Source organism: Thalassophryne amazonica, chromosome 18 (genome assembly GCF_902500255.1).
Source record: "Thalassophryne amazonica chromosome 18, fThaAma1.1, whole genome shotgun sequence".
Classification (NCBI taxonomy): Eukaryota; Metazoa; Chordata; class Actinopteri; order Batrachoidiformes; family Batrachoididae; genus Thalassophryne; species Thalassophryne amazonica.
Genome location: NC_047120.1, coordinates 10,930,524 through 10,948,148, shown reverse-complemented (window position 1 = coordinate 10,948,148; position 17,625 = coordinate 10,930,524). Strand labels below are relative to the sequence as shown.

At 42.8% G+C, this 17,625-nt stretch overlaps 1 protein-coding gene and 1 long non-coding RNA gene across 2 annotated transcripts in view; both read left to right on the top strand.

The window, feature by feature from the left end:
- LOC117531560 (RING finger protein 17-like) overlaps window positions 1-17,625 on the top strand; it is an 89,318-nt gene that overhangs the window by 63,053 nt on the left and 8,640 nt on the right. Inside the window, 6 exon segments of the mRNA XM_034194681.1 lie at window positions 3,826-3,906; window positions 8,600-8,656; window positions 9,354-9,437; window positions 9,813-9,867; window positions 10,917-11,006; window positions 11,288-11,423. Coding sequence (XP_034050572.1) covers window positions 3,826-3,906; window positions 8,600-8,656; window positions 9,354-9,437; window positions 9,813-9,867; window positions 10,917-11,006; window positions 11,288-11,423 — 503 coding nt within the window.
- On the top strand, window positions 4,379-9,432 carry LOC117530386. Its single transcript, XR_004566352.1, has 3 exons — window positions 4,379-4,425; window positions 8,604-8,656; window positions 9,354-9,432. It is a non-coding gene; the product is annotated as an uncharacterized LOC117530386 (long non-coding RNA).

Genomic DNA, 17,625 nt, shown 5'->3' with positions numbered 1-17,625 from the left:
CCTCCCTGAGCCTGGTTCTGCTGGAGGTTTCTTCCTGTTAAAAGGGAGTTTTTCCTTCCCACTGTGGCCAAGTGCTTGCTCATAGGGGGTCGTTTTGACCGTTGGGGTTTTTCATAATTATTGTATGGCCTTGCCTTACAATATGGAGCGCCTTGGGGCAACTGTTTGTTGTGATTTGGCGCTATATAAGAAAAAAGTTGATTGATTGATTGATTTGTATACTTAGCAATAAATATCCGTTTTGGAAAGCAAGATTCCATTTTAAAAACTATCTGTTATAGAAATGATACAATATGGGAGTTAAAATGTTGGAATTGTCTCTAAAACAAATTGTTTCTCAGACCCTCAGAAGGACAGCTGTACCCCACTTTGCATTATGCAGTAGTATTACGACCTTGAGATTTCAATCAGGAAAGTTTCATGGACAGCAGATAAAGAGGGAGAAATTTGGGTGAAATGGGTAAAAAGTTGCTCAGTAACATTCTGCTCTGCTTCTGTATGGAGCCGTCTGTGTTTTAACTCACTCACTGCAGCGTGGTGTCATTCCATGGCAGAAAGCTCTGTATGGCTGCTGGGTGATTTGGGTGCAGATCAGGAGCAGGATGTGCAACAGTGATATTATGCCTAGAAAATCACCAGTGTCACATTTAGTGGATATGTTGATGTGGTCACCAAGCCTTTGGAGGTGAGACCACAGACTTGTGTCCCATTGTATCTTCCTTAATGTTGCTTTGGAACACAGCAGTTTTAATGATCTCAGCTCTGATATAGGTTTAGTTAAAAACGTGTGTGTGTGTGTTTTTAGATTGTCAGTTGGAGCATCTGAGGGAGCGAATTCAGCAGAACATGAAAATGCTGCCCAATCAGAGGCCCTACACGTGGAAGTCAGTGTTGTTTCTGTGTAGGCTCTCAGTTGTCCAGATGGTTTCCATAGTAGAGAAGCTTGAATCTTCGACTGGACTGGGTTGCTTGACGCCAGGACGTTTCGCTTCAAATCGCAGAAGCTTCCTCAGCTAAAATTCTTGCTCTGGTGGTCTGACTTCTGTCTTGACTCTTGTAGAGAAGAATAATCAAGAAGTCATAAAAGCTGGAGTTTTAAACCTAACCAGACCCCTCCTACCGAGAGGCAGACTTCTATAGGCTGGTGACTAAACAATACCTCTAATTAGCACCTATTGTGCTGTAGTTAGCACCCTCCTAATGACAGGGCAGCTGTCCCTCTCCTGATGGCTCCCTTGACGACTCTGCTGATGACGTGAATGACTCATTACCATGAACAAAAGACTGAAACTGCTTTGACTTGAGTACCTCATTGTAAACAGGGAATAAAGTGTGTCTCAGACCCCCTCCCCGGTTAAGGCTGGGTTTCAAACGTTTCACGTTTCTGTAAACCCCTATCTGGAGAAACGTGTCCCAACTTGTCCTCTGGCACTCCGAAACGGAGGTGTTCCTTTGTCTCGCTTCATCAGCGAATCGGTCGTGACGCGCGAAGCCTCAGCGCGGCTTTCCATGACAAAATCTCTTGTTAAAAGTGAAATCTGCCGGAAAATGGCTGATGTCCAGCTCTTGTGATAACCAGAGAAATTGCACACGACGGTCCCGGCTCCACACAGCCATCCATTTAGAAATGATGTGGTGGTTTCTGCCTCTCGATGGCGGCTCGGAGCGCAGCGCACTGTGCGCCATTGTGGGCCGTCCTTAAAGCTGTAGTAACACTCCTTATTCTCTGTGAAGCCCGTAAAATTTTCACCGAAAGCCAGATAAATTTTTCGAATGGTTTCCAGCTGCCTGTCTCTAACAGTTTCTGAAAAAATTCTGATGGAAAAAAAGCCCAAATCATTCCGCCATTTCCTCGCAATGAAACAACAACGAGAGGGGTGGACCAGTGCTCACTCAAAGCCTGCCCACAGGCGAATGACGCTACCGACAGGCGTGGAAAAACTCACGCATGCGCACGAAGGTTCAAGCTTGGCTGATGTAAAAACATATGAATCAAATCCATATAGTTTTTCAAAAAAATAAAAAGGTACGATACTTTTCTAACAGACCTCGTATATACAATTTTACAGAAAGAGATAAAAAGAACCTGAATAAAAACACAACAGAAAATATAAAACCAACTAACAATGAACATACATAAATAAATAAATACATACATACATACATACATACAATCAATCAATCAATTTTTTTATATAGCGCCAAATCACAACAAGCAGTTGCCCCAAGGCGCTTTATATTGTAAGGCAAGGCCATACAATAATTATGTAAAACCCCAACGGTCAAAACGACCCCCTGTGAGCAAGCACTTGGCTACAGTGGGAAGGAAAAACTCCCTTTTAACAGGAAGAAACCTCCAGCAGAACCAGGCTCAGGGAGGGGCAGTCTTCTGCTGGGACTGGTTGGGGCTGAGGGAGAGAACCAGGAAAAAGACATGCTGTGGAGGGGAGCAGAGATCGATCACTAATGATTAAATGCAGAGTGGTGCATACAGAGCAAAAAGAGAAAGAAACAGTGCATCATGGGAACCCCCCAGCAGTCTACGTCTATAGCAGCATAACTAAGGGATGGTTCAGGGTCACCTGATCCAGCCCTAACTATAAGCTTTAGCAAAAAGGAAAGTTTTAAGCCTAATCTTAAAAGTAGAGAGGGTGTCTGTCTCCCTGATCTGAATTGGGAGCTGGTTCCACAGGAGAGGAGCCTGAAAGCTGAAGGCTCTGAAATACAGAAATAAATGTTTCCTGTGAACACCTAGTGACTCTTGCACCTCCATTTCATCCCTGTCTTATTTAAGTTTAATGACAGTTTGTTTTGGTCAAACCATATTTTCAATGTGTTAATTTCTTCAGTGAAGAACTATCTGCCAAACTAGAAAACTGCTGCATCCTAGTAAGAGCAGAATACTACTGGAATGAATTTGAATAAGGAAAGTTGTTTTTTTCTCACCTAAATGGATGCTGCACTCACTGCAGTTTATTGTCTGGAATAGTCCCAGATTGCATTTCAGAGCTTCTAGAATTCAAGCATTTTCGTGCTGGTGGTATTGGGGGTGATTTTGGGTTTCAGCTCTTTTTGTTTTTCACCACTTTCATCTCTGAATATGTGAAATCATGAGTCCTTTTTGTGCAGATTAAAGTCACTAACTGGGACTCCTGTCTTGTTGCGAGAAAGAAACAAGAATCGTCCTCCGTTCTGTTCACACAGCTCCAAACGCTGCGCGGCTCTCTGCCGAGTCAAGTTAGAACAATAGAATCCAGTCGGAATTAATAACTTCAAAGAGAAACACTGTTTTGTTTATTTTTATTTATGTCCAGAGATCAAGGATACAGTGACCAATTTAATATTTATTTACTTTAAGACTCAATGAAATACATAGAAAACCTGTAAAGCCTACCTTTAGTCCAAAGTTCACAAGAGGTATCGATAAGGGAATCGATAAGGAATCGGATCAGTAAGCAGAATCGATAATGGCATTGATATTGATAAAATCTTATCAGTACCCATCCCTACACATGTGTGACTGTTACACACCGGTGAGGGAGCCTATGTGCAACCCCTGAAAGGATGTAGCCTTTGAATTGGGACACTGGCTAAGACTCACACAGTTTGGACTCTTGTTTACAGCCACTGTAGTTTTGTTGTTGCATCAATGCTTCAGAAGACTAATGTTAAAAGTGTGTTTGTTTTATTTCTTAAAGTTTTTCCACTAGAAATCACTTGGTGTAGAATTTGAAAATCTAAATCTTTGTTGTATTTTCCTGTCTTCCAAATTTTCTCTCTTACAATCTCTCGCGCGCTCTTTCTTTCTCTCATATCTCTGTTCAGGTTGGTGGCAAGTGGCATGGAGATGGAATGGCCCTGCTGAAAGAGCTGTTGTTGGGCCGCTATGTTGACATGGTGGTAAAGGTAAAGTGACTCCAGTGGTGTTGTCTAAGTTTTTGAAGTGGGAGTCATAATTTGAGAATGACACCTCTCTGACAAATGGTGTGTGTGTGATGTTAATACAATAATACCTCAGCACACTGTATTAATGGTATTTCACTTCTGTGGACACTATTTCAGTGTTGATGTGCACATTCTCTCTCCATGGCTAATCCATTTATCTCTCTAAGCCCCACAACCAATAAGTGGGTTTGAAAGGCATGCTTTTCTTTTAAAAATGGCAAATATTACACATTTATCACAGCTAGAAACTGTAAAAACAGAAATTGCCAAATTTGAAGGCATTAACGCGTTCTTGAAAGGTGTAAATTTCTGTGTGTGTGTGTATGTGTGTCTTTGATAGTATTGTATGTTAGGAGCTGCCCACTGACTTGAGGGGATCACTGAAGGTTGAGATTTTCCTCGATGATATGAGCCTAAGTAGGATCTTGCATCAGCAAGAACACGTCTCCATGGACCAGACTGCCTCAGCAAAACAGGTATGTATTGATTTCTTTGTCAGAGTTGTATGCAGTACTTTTCTGTTTTCTTATAGTTTGCTACTTAGTGAATATGCAAAACAATACATACTGGTGCTGGCAAATGTAAATGCAAAATTAAAACATCTACGAGTATATAGCAAAAAAACAACCAAATTTGAATTAATTATGAAAGGAAGTCCGCAGTGAACATAAATTAGCTGTCGAGAAGATGCTGATGAAATTTAAAACAGAGGAATGTCTTTTTTTATTTTGTATTTCTTTGTGAATATTTTGGAATCCCACTTCAAAAGTTAGATATTCATCAACTTACTCTCTAACCTGTATTACCATATTTGCATGTTGGCTTGCCCAGGGCGTGCCACGTGTTCATGCATGGTGGGCAGGGCTGTGAAAACTCTGCGGGATTCCGCGGATTTCATCATGGGGAGGGGGGCGGGGTGTTAGTGTTGTACTTTTTAATCGTGATCATTACTGAGTTTTTTAAAATGCTTATCGTAAAGCGTTGTTTTTTTACGACATCATGCTAGTTTTATAAGTCCGCGGACACTGATCTGTGTGTTACAGATACAAATCAGTTTCCTCGGATCCGCGGAGTTTCGAGGAGAATAAATGCTACTCAAAGCCTGGCTGTTACGACAGTTGTCGTAAAGCGGAACTGGTTGGTTGCTGCGGTGATACTGTGTGGCTCCTGTGCGAAGCTTAGCTAAATGTAGCATGCAGACATCGCAAAGTTTTAATTTAGTCTTAATTTAAAGTCTTAAATTGGTTTCTGGGGCCCCACAAGGCCCTAGACCCCGGCTCCTCGGGGGTGTGAATTTTCCTCGGATTTCACAATTTTCATTTCACAGCCCTGATGGTGGGTAACATGGCCAATATTAAATTTGTCACATCGACAATGTCAATAAAATTTCTAATTTCAACACAAATTTTTAAAAAAAAATCACAAATACAGTTGTGTTCAAAATAATAGCAGTGTGTTGAAGAATCAGAATTTAATTTATTGCCAAGTAAGTTGTCACATTCAAGGAATTTGATCTGTTGTTATTGGTGCATAAACAATAAAACGGAAAAGGAAAAATTACTTCTGTAAATAGGCAAAACTATATTCACTGTTAAATAGCTATTAACGTGGGATGGGACTGTGCAAAAGCATGTGATTGATGTGCAGATGTACAGGACCTTTCAGTGCAGGAACGACCAATCTGTACTTTGTGGAAGTGGGGAGGGGGCAGGGCAAATGGAGTTTATGGAATTATTTATAAGTCCAGCTGTGGATGGAACAAAGCTATTTTTGTGTCTTGAGGTTTTAGTCCTGATGGACGTCAGCCGTCTGCCAGAGGGGAGGGTGACAAAAAGTTTGTGTCCTGGATGAGAGGGATCGGCCACTGTCTTTCTTGCTCGCCTCAGGGCCCTGGAGGTGTACAGGTCCTGTAGGGATGGCAGATGACCTTTGATCACCTTCTTTGCTGCATGGATGGTATGCTGCAGTCTGCTCCTGTCCTTAGCAGTGGCAGCAGCATACCAGACTGTGATGGAGGAGGACATGATGGACTCAATGATGGTAGTGTAGAAGTTCAGCCATCATTGTTTTTGGCAGGTTGAACTTCCTGAGCTGCTGCAGAAAGTGAATCCTTTGTTGTGCTCTCTTGATGAGAGAGCTGACGTTCAGCTCACGCTTTAGGTCCTGGGTGATGGAGAGCCCCAGGTAATGGAAGGACTCCACAATGGCGACTGAAGAGTCACTGATAGGGTTGGCTGGTGTAATGGTATAGCTTCCCCCCCCGGATAGCTCAAAGGATTAATAAATGGAATAGTTTTGACTGTGGTGAATATTTGGTCTCCAAAGTCAAGGTCAAACAAGGTTGATGTCCATTGGATACTATGACAGGTGACGTATGTTACCCTGTAACACGATAACTAAGCATGACAGATGGTGCAAACTATTCCTTATTAGAACCCTATCAACCCAAACAATCCAAACGACACTTAGAATCCACTGAGGCTGGATTCTAAGTGTCATTTGGTCACCATCAGTGGTACCGACAACCTGCTTGGTCCATGGACTACCAGGACAGATGTTTCATCAAATTTAGTGTTTGACCTTCCTGTGACCTTGATCCTTTTGTGTACTGAATGGTACCTTACTAGGACTGCTTATATGTGAACTTGCAAAAGTCTGCGATGTAAACTGTGTGCTGCACAGCAAATTAAAGGTGAAAAATGCAATGATTACAAACAAACAAACAAAAAACCCATACATATTGACAAACATATCTTGCAAAACTTCATTTTGGCAAGATATACAGGGGTAAGATATCCTAGGATATCTTTACCCCGGGGGGGTAAGATATCCAGGGGGGAAGATAAACTGTTACACTGGGACTGGGTTCTTTCTAAAGTCAATATCCATCTCCACTGTCTTGAGGGTGTTCAGCTCCAGATTGTTCTGTCTGCACCAGGGCACCAGGTGATCGATCTCCCCTCTGTAGGCAAACGCGTCCCCATCAGAGATGAGTCCGATGAGAGTTGTATTGTCTGCAAACTTCAAGAGCTTTACAGACTGGTGGCTGGAGGTGCAGCTGTTGATGTACAGGGAGAAGAGTAGAGGAGGAAGAACACAGCCTTGGGGAGGATCCGATGCTGTGTGTCGGAGACCTGGTCAACCAGTCCTCTGAATAATTCTAAAGCAAATTTGTGAAGCGCCAATACCATATTCCTCCATACAGCACTGGAAGTGTTGACAATAACATTTTGATGTAATTCATAATGGAAAGAGGCTTGTGAGCAAACTCAGGCAGGCACCTCCAGCTGCTCTGCTACATATGAGGATACACTTGACATGGCTCACTCTCCCCCATCATCTCCCAAACACACGCTCCACATTGGACCTTCTGTTTTCCTAGCTTCACTCCTGGCCTGTCAGCAAATTATTATTATTATTATTTTTTCCCCCTGAACCTTTCAGACAGCATGATAAACTCTTGTCCAGTCAGAGGTCGGCACACACACATGACGTCTTGCATATATTAAAATATCAGCGCACGAACATGACGTCATTCTTTTTGTTTATTGCCACCTTTGTCAAAACATGAAAAATAGCACTATTTTGGCCCTTTCTGAAGTTGGATATACTTGGGTAATATATTCTTGATGTAATATTTTTTTGATGATGTAATATTTTTTTGGGATGAGCACAATAAACAATAAACCTTGATTGCTTGAACTATTCTTAATTAATTTTTCCTGACCTAGGACAACAGTATACTAATAGTTGACCCTCTTTCCATTGATGTTGGACATAATCTTTTGCAAATATCACTCTATCTTAACTACCCCTCCTCAAGGGGTCGATGCCGATTTGATGAATGTTTATTCAACCAGACTGGGAACTAAACACAAATTTCCTCTAATCTGTAAAAAACCCTTGAGTAGAGCGGTATAACATACAAATTGTTAATAATACTTATATTTGGTTGACGAACACAATAGATCCATTTTGATCGTAACAGTGGCTGAACGATTTCTGCGTAATCAGTAAAACCCTTGATGAGGGGTGTATAAGGTGGGTTGATTGGGGTGAAAAAAACTCATTTGAAATTTTAAAAACTCTTCAGTTGAGCGAATGCAGCTGAAATAGAAAAAAAAAAACACTTACTTGATTGGAATTTCTGAATATTATTTTGATCCATGTTAATGGATCTCAAATTCAAACAATTAAATTGGGCTTATGCAACCATGAAAAAGAACTAAGTCCAAAAATGTAAACAAATGCATGTGTTAATAATTCTAAGTCAACCACGTGTGTAATGTTTAACCTTGGTGACATCATTCAACATCGATCTCTGTCCATAGTGCTATTTTTCATGTTTTGACAAAGGTCAATAAGCGAAAAGGATGACGTCATGTTCATGCGTCGAACTCTGATTGGACACGAGTCTACTATGCTGCCTTAAAGGTTCAGGAAAAAAAAGTGCCACTGCCTGTTCTCAGTCCTGCCTCGACTCTAGCTTCCCCCTGATAATCAGGTTGGAGTCAAGAGGCAAAACTCAAATAGTGCTGTAGCACTGTATTAAATCATACTTAAGTATGAGTTGCCTGACTGAAATAATATCATTGACACTGTCTCAGTCATAGAGAGGGTGACCAGAGTTTGTTTAATTTCTGTTTCTTTGTAGAAAGACACTCTGATGCCTGCTGACGGCTTCTTGGATGAATGGGACCTCGATACTAAGGTACTGGGAGTAAGGCCTCTGTCAAACGTGTAACCCATGTTTGACAGAGATTTTCTTTTTTTAAAAGTAAGTATAACATAAAAATCAGTGTGAAATGTCAGACAATTAATACATGATTTACATGTATATTGGTGAAAATAAAAAATAAAGTTGCCTATTAACATAACACAATGAGGATGATTTGTAGTTTTATTAAGTACTACATGTTCCAGGGGGAGCCAGTAATGGTTTTATTATTCAGTACTTGCCAAAGCAAGAGGTAGATGTTTTAGCTATGCACAAATAAAGTGAAATCCTGGAGGGACTAATTAATATAATTTAAAAACTACTAATATACATTTGTGTCATAAACAGTGTAATAGCTCATTAATGTACAAATAGACAGTGGAAAAAAAAATTTTTTTAAAGTGCATGAAAAATTTAAGTTGAACTCTTGCTCAGGACACTTTACATGTAGAAGACTTTTATGTCTAACTGTGCAGTGTGATTTGATAACACTGTGTGGCAGAGCATTCTTTCCATAATATGAGGGTCACAGGTTTAAAGCTCAGACAAAATTTAAATTTTCCACATTGTCACAGTCCAAACATGGAAAATTATCACTAAGTAAAGAAAGATCATCAGCCTTGAGTAGATGTTATTTAATGATCACCAGCACTGTGTTTTTATTGTTTTCTGTGCTGCTATTTGTCTCCAGGATTTGTGGAATCTCGAGGAGCCGACCCTGGGACCCTTCATCAAGCCACAGCTTCCCTCAAAGGGAGAGGAGCTCCCGGTCAAGGTCCCCCCAATGAGGTAATATTTATATATTAGGTTTATAAGTACTTCAAAAAAGGATTTGCAAAATAAAATGACTTAGATTTTAAATAGAAAGTACAGATCTCTGGTGTGTTATGTGGTCAACCATTATGAAGTTGAGGAGCTGATAGGAGGCTTTTTAAAATTCTGTAGGCTGTGATATTTTTGTTGAGATGTGATCTGTTAATCATATGATTGCCACTCTCAAACCCATGCTCCTGTTGTTACAGAACAGAGTGCGTTATGTTAATGTGTGAACTTGAACCTTGGAAAAAACATTGGAGAGAAAGAAGATGGAAAAACTATTGCTGTGGGTTATGTGAGATGCAGTCACATACTGTATGTTTATGTCCTGCAGTTGTACCTCTGGCCGTTGGTGGGATCATATAACATGGAGATAAATGGAGAAACTTTAAACTGTCATGACGGCCGCTGCCCGACACCAGGAGCGGGTGGACCCATGGTACAAACTCCCAAATCAGGCTTTGAGGTATCAGAAGTCGTTATGTTTATTGCAGGCAGAGGTTCGGTACACAGGTGGTCATATTGCGGAGCAGAGGTACAAGCAGGACCAGGCAAAAACGTAGTCATAGACAAGCAGGGTCCAGTGGCACAGGCAAACTCAGACATCAGAGATTAGGCAAATACGCAGTCAAAAAATCAGGGCAAAAATACGGTACACGGCTGGACAGAAACAAGGCTGTGAACAAAGGCTGGAGAGTGTACTAAGACAACAATCTGGCAGTGAGCAGTAAGACTGTGAGGGCTTAAATAACAGGTGCTGTGAACAATGTGCATGTGCAGACTGATTAGGTAATAAGGTGCAGGTGTGCAGTGAAGATTCAAGAGAGGGGGCGTGGCTAGTAGACAAAGATCAAACACTGTGCAAGAGAGTGATGTAAGGAGCAAACATACTTGGGCTGGTGTAGGGAGTGTGAGTGAGATGAACAACACACACAGAAACAAGGTGAGAGACATGGGCCAGGTGCAAAGAGCGTGACTGAAAGGAAACAAAGCAGACAGAACCAAAGAGAAAGACAGACATGAGGCAGGTGCAGAGAAGTGAACATGATTAACTGGAAGTGAGGAATAGCAGAGAATGATGAACAGGCTAGACGTGAGACAGAATAGCATATAACAGAACTGGGCAAGAACAGGAACAAACAAGGAAAACAGAGACTACATGATACAGATGCAAAACCCAATGTAACTGACAACACAAATGAAAAAATACACAGATGATGATCTAATGATCAGTAATGCAAACATAATCTGACAGAACACAACTAGAACGGAACTGGATGATGGCAACAGAATAACAAGAAACAAAGTAACAAGAAAAATATAACCGAATAAATCCCAAAGAAAACAAATATTAATAAATCAAAGCTGAAGCAGACCAGAAGCAACAGAAAGGAGGAAAACAAGGGCTCAGTGCCCTGACCCTGCCAAAGCCCTGACATAAATGAAGCTCTCAGCAGAATCAACAGAGACATCAGCAGTCTGCCTCGACTCACAAACTTCCCTCCTGGTAAAATTCCTTCTTTTTTTGGTGAGGTTTTGACAGTTCTTTTCACACTGTGTACTTCTGAATGTTCTCACAGTCACTCAGGGAACTTAGTTTGCCCTTAGTTTGCCAAGAACAATGAAAGAAAGCTACACACTGTGTGTCTGTATATGTGTGTACACAGCAAGTTTGAATAGTTCAATATTAAACTGTACGGGATTGTTTGTATTTTTTATTTTTTTCAAATGTTCAGTTGCTGTTCTTCTGGATTTATAGTTGGGCTGGAAACTCGCTTACTAACTTGGCTTTCTTCTGTGGGGTCTCAGGTGGTCCATGTCTGGCAGAGTACAGTGATGGGATCTACTATCGAGCAAAGCTGATGAAATTCACAAGCATGGAACTGGTCACACTCCTGGTCCAACATGTTGATTTTGGATCTGATGACACTCTGCCCACCAGCAAGTATGAGCCTTATACCCTGCAGGGTTAACATGAAAATACTCTGTTATGCACAGTACACCTATTCGGTGATTCAGAGTGCCCCTGGTGGACCTCAGACTGGTGCATCTTTTAGCAGGAAAATGACCCTAAGCACACAGCCAAGATATGAGTGATAGGATAGGAGTGGCTTCAGGACAACTCTGTGAATGTTTTGAGTGGTCTAGCCAGACAGACCTGAATCTGATTGAACATCTCTGGAGAGATCTGAAAATGTCTGTGCACCGACGCTCCCCATCCAACCTGATGGAGCTTGAGAGACGCTGCAAAGAGGAATGAACCAAACTGCCAAAAGATACCATATTTACTCCATTAAAGGCTTCGTCTTCAGTAGAGGACCCCTTGATTTTTTTATAAATTTTTTTCCAGCACATTGCATGTAGTGAAATTGTGAATTCCTGAGAGAACGGAAATAGTCTTACCTCATTGACATGAAATCTCATCAGCTCTGTTCTGGTTTCCATGTTTTGCTTATGCAGCTGCAGTGCCTCATATTTCAGCCCCTTCCCTGTCCCATGAACACCTGCTGTTCTCCTTTTCTGGAACCATTTTATCAGCTCCTCTTCAGTGTCCTGATAATGCACTTTTCCCACCAGGTAGCCATTTTGCTGTTTTTGCAAAGGTTGCAAGCTTACCTTTGTTCCTACACTACTCCCAGATGTGTTTCCTATTGACTAGGAAAATCAAGCAGCATGGTGCTTCTCCTTCTTTTCAGCTTCTTTCACAACATTTAGCTTGAACGCTGCAGAGTAACAACGTTTGCACGGAGCCATTTTATGTAATTGTGTAGCAGCTACTATATGCAGAAAAACATTTGAGTCTGTACTGCTTCTCTTACATGCAGTATGCATGTCCATACGTACTGTAAGGGTGTACCGTGTATAGCATGCATGCACATGTAAACAGTCGTCAATAAATGCCTCCCTTCACGTAAATTGCACAACCCCGAGGTGTTTAATAGAGTAAATACGGTAGGTGCACCAAGCTTGTGGCATCATATTCAAGAAGAGTTGAGGCTGTAATTGCTGCCAAAGATGCATCTTGAAAGTATTGAGCAAAGGGTGTGAATACTTATGTACCTGTTCGGTTTGAGGCCAGGCGGAACTAAAGCAGCCAGTCATAGACCCACAGCAGCCGGTCACAGGGAGAGACAGATAGCAGCCAGTGTGACTGAGCAGACACAATCAGTCTGAAATTCTTCACTTTTGGATATGTGTACACACCCAGTTTGAACAACAGCACTTCAGCAAATATGTGTGAGTAATCTGAAAATAAAACGTGACATTAGGGCACCACTGAATGCTGACGTTTCATTGGCAACATTAGCTTAGCCTTTAGCTGCAGTATGCAGAATCAGTCATTCAGTCAAGGTGACTGAATGTTTTATTGTTTTATGTGTTTTTATTTTTGCCAAATAAATACACACAATAGTTTTTTTTTAATTGTTACTGCTCTGGTTACACAAACAGCCTCAACTTTAAATCATTTTTTTATTTTAATTTTCTTAACTACCGTTAAAAGCCCGGCCATTTATTTTTCCACACTGTGCTCAGGCACCTAAACAAGGCAGGGCCTAATTCAAGGCTGGCAGTTATTAACAGAATGCTGCTTGTTGCCTGCACTGTAATATGGTGTTAAGTTTCACTCATATCCCTGGGTGTGGCGAACCAAACCGCTTCAGATCAGCCCTTTGCCTGGCTGCGAACCCTCTCCATAGCCTGACATGCACCTCCCAAATGACAGAGACCGCAAGGGCTGTAATTGGTCACTTCACTCCTTCCTCTCCCGTCATTGAGTTGAACTTTCACCTCGGTCAGTTTGATGTCAAGTGGCGGTGCGTGCACCCAAAGGAGTGTCGTGCAAGCTCTGCTTTTGCATGTTGCGCGTCGATGCTTTTTTTTTTTTAATTTTATTTTTATTTAGCTTTTTTTTTTCAGAAAAAAAAGGCAGCAAATTACAAACAGTAGCTAAGCTAAACACAATAACACGTATAAAACACTATTAAAAGCAACAAAGGTTGAGAGCGTATAAGTTCAGTAATAGAGGTAATGAGATCAATATATATAATTATTCTTACAAACCATACATCAAGAATGAAACAGGTTGTCACCTTGTGTTTTGAGATACATGTCCCATTTTTCCCAGAGAGCATCGTATTTGTCATTTTGGAGTCTTAAACTGAAAGTCATGCGTTCCATGCACTGGATGTTTGAGATAATTGTTACCCATTGGTCAATAGTCGGAGGTTCCCCACATAGCCATCGCCTTGTTACAGCCTTTTTACTTGCTGCCATAAATATTTTTAAGAGGTATCGATCACCTTTGGGTAAACTTAAGTCCATATCCCCCAAATAAAAAGACAAACGTGAATTCAGTATCATAACACAAGACTTCTCTGACAGCACCACGAACACTGTCCCAGAAAGGTTTAAGAACAGGACATTCCCAAAATATGTGTGTGTGATAGGCTTCACAACAGCCACATCCCCTCCAGCATTTAGCTTCTGTCCCAGTCTGTTTGGACTTTTGCTTTGGAGTTATGAAATATCTAATAGAATTTTTCCATGAGAAGTCCCTCCATGTTTGTGAAGCGGTAGTTGTGATTTGTGTGTTAATTATGTTTATCCATTTTTCAGGGGTAATTACAATCCCTAACTCTTTTTCCCATTTTGCCTTTACATAATCTGTTGAGTGGCCTCTTAATTCAACTATGCATCTGTATAACTCTCCAATAATCTTTCTAAACAATTTTGTATTGTAAGCCCTAATAAACATTTGTGTTACACCTGATGGGTTTCTTGGTAAGAGTCTTTTAATGTTATTTTCAAAGTAATGACGTAGTTGGAGGTACCTGTAAAAATCTTGTCGTGCAAAGCCATATCTGTCTGACATGGTTTTAAAATCTAGAAGTTCCCCATTATTGAGTATGAGGCACAGTGCTGTGAGACCTCCACCCTCTACAGCAGGCTTAAAGTCTGGGTCATATATTGGCCACGTTAAGATTCTGATTTCTTTCTGAATGTTGAGGTGTTTTACTATTGTAGACTAAATTTCCAAAGAACACCTTACCCACTGATTCTGGATATCATACTGTTTGGCAGTCAGCGGACATCCTAGTAGGCTCTGCAGAGGCCTATCTAACAGTGACAGCTCCATGGCTTTCCATTTTGAAACATATTCTTGATTACACCAAAGCATCAAAGGTCTTATCTGAGCTGCTAAATAATAATCTTTAAGGTTTGGTAAGCCCATCCCTCCGCTATGTTTCGGCAGCTGCAGAGTTCTGTATCTCACTCTAGGGACTTTGCCAGATATTTCTTTAATTTATCATTTTGCATTTTGCCAAGAGAGGGCAGGTCCAGCTGGTTCAGGAATTCTTCAACCTTGCAGGCATTAAATGTTGTTGGTTGGGTGTATAAAGCCTGGTAATATTTCTCAAATACTGTTTGTATTTCCTCTAATTTATATTTTAACTTTTTAGTAATGGGATCTTTAATTTTATAGATTGTATTTTGTGTTTGCTGTTTTCTCAGCCTCCACGCTAGTATCTTTGAGGCTTTAGAGCCTGATTCATAATATGTCTGTTTTGTAAATCTTAACTTTTTCTCTACTTCGTCACAGTATAACTTACCAATTTCTTGTTTAATTGGTCTCATTTGCTGAAGTAATTGTGGATCCTTATTTTTGCTGTGCTGTTGTTCGAGCTCTAAAAGTATTTTTTGCAGTTCTAGGAGTCTTTGAGTTTTGATCTTTTTAACAAAAGCAGTTTCTGATATAATTTTCCCCCTCAAAACTGCCTTTGAAGCATCCCATAGTATGACCGGGTTCACATTTCCATTGTCATTATCCTCCGAGTACATTTTAAGTTCATTGTTAATTTTTTCCCTGAACCCAGAGTTATTTAGCATACTAATATTTAATCTCCATGTTGTTGTTTTATTTACACTAAGTGCAATTTTAAGTAGATAGCAGAGTGATCTGATATGTCCCTCTGACTTATTTCACATTCTTTTAACCTGTGCCTTTCAGAGTTATGCATGAATAAATAATCAATCCTTGAGTAGGCATTATGTCGATTTGAGTAAAATGTATACTGTCGAACCTGGTTATGAAAATCTCTCCAGACATCTATCAAACCAAGGTCCTGAACTTGTTGTGAAAGTGTCGTGACACGGACCCACAACAGGGGGCGGTAATGAACGGTCAATGGATAAGCCAAAAACTAACAATTTAATGTTGTGAATCGCACAACGACGTACAGACAATAACAATATGGTGGACTGTCAATTATACACACAGTGACGTGTGGGCAGGCTCGACGATAGAAGACGCCTGGCGAGAGAAGAGCCGGATCCCACACAGCTTCCACCACCAACGGAGCTGAAGAACACCGGAGCCGCCAAGCCCTGCGCCCCAGGTGGCCGCTGTCTTCAGCAGTCAGACCCGGTACTGCTGGCAGAGAACAGAGACAGTCCTGATGAGTGTGAGTTCGCACACTCAGTAATCCCACAGTCTGTATACAGTTAGGAGGGAGCACCTCCAATAACACACTCGTACAGCTCCTGAGATAACCACTTATCTGGGTGGGGTGGGAGGCGAAGCCGTCGCAGTCCACACCAAACGCCAACTCAGCAGACAGGGTATCCGTCCCAGGAAAACAGCTGCAAAAAGAGATCAGACTAATACTTGAATTAAGATTCAGCAGAGAATTACCTGAATGGTAGCTGATTTCTCGGCGAGGAGGTGGAGTTGCAGTCCGGTCTTTATGGTGATGGTGATGAGATGAATGAGTGACAGCTGGTGCTGATGATGAGTGACAGCTGTCACTCCCAGTGGCTCCGGCGCCCTCTCGTGCTTGAAGCCCGCACTCCAAGCAGGGCGCCATCTGGTGGTGGTGGGCCAGCAGTACCTCCTCTTCAGCGGCCCACACAACAGGACCCCCCCCTCAACGGGTGCCTCCTGGCGCCCGACCAGGCTTGTCCGGGTGCAGAAATCGGCCAGGAGGACCGGGTCCAGGATGAAGCTCCTCTTCACCCAGGAGCGTTCTTTGGGTCCATATCCTTCCCAGTCCACCAAATACTGGAACCCCCGGCCCTTTCGACGAACGTCCAGGAGTCGGCGCACAGTCCAAGCTGGCTCCCCGTCGATGATCCGGGCAGGCGGCAGCGCCGGTCCAGGGGCACAGAGGGGAGAGGTGTGGCAGGGTTTGAGTCTGGAGACGTGGAATACTGGATGTATCCGCAGTGAAGCTGGCAGCTTCAGCTTCACTGCGGCTGGACTGAGGACCTTCACGATGGTGAAGGGTCCTATAAATCTGTCCTTCAGCTTCTGGGATTCCGTTTGTAGAGGTATGTCCTTTGTGGATAACCAGACCGCCTGCCTGGGCTGGTATGCAGGGGCCGGGGAACGCCGGCGGTCTGCATGGGCCTTAGCCCTCGTCCGGGGTCTGAGCAGGGCAGAGAGGGCGGTACGCCACACCCGACGGCACTTCCTCAGATGGGCCTGGACCGAGGGCACCCCGACCTCTCCCTCCACTAGCGGAAACAATGGGGGCTGGTACCCCAAACACACCTCAAACGGGGAGAGGCCGGTGGCAGATAAAACTTGGCTATTATGAGCGTACTCGATCCAGGCCAGATGATTACTCCAGGCCGTCGGGTGCGCGGAGGTCACGCAGCGGAGGGCCTGCTCCAGTTCCTGGTTCGTCCGCTCTGCCTGCCCGTTCGTCTGAGGGTGGTACCCAGACGAGAGACTGACGGTGGCCCCCAGTTCCCTGCAGAAACTCCTCCAGACCTGGGAGGAGAACTGAGGACCATGATCCGAGACAATGTCCGATGGAATCCCATGCAGACGCACGACATGGTGGACCAGGAGGTCTGCAGTCTCCTGGGCCGTCGGGAGCTTCGGGAGGGCCACGAAGTGGGCCGCCTTGGAGAACCGGTCCACTATCGTGAGGATGGCAGTCATGCCCTGGGACGGCGGGAGGCCCGTGACAAAGTCCAGGCCGATGTGAGACCAGGGGCGATGAGGCACGGGCAGAGGCTGGAGGAGGCCTTGGGCCTTGTGGTGGTCGGCTTTGCCCCTGGCACAGGTGGTGCAGGCCTGGACATACTCCCGGACGTCGGCTTCCATAGACGCCCACCAGAAGCGCTGCCGGACCACTGCC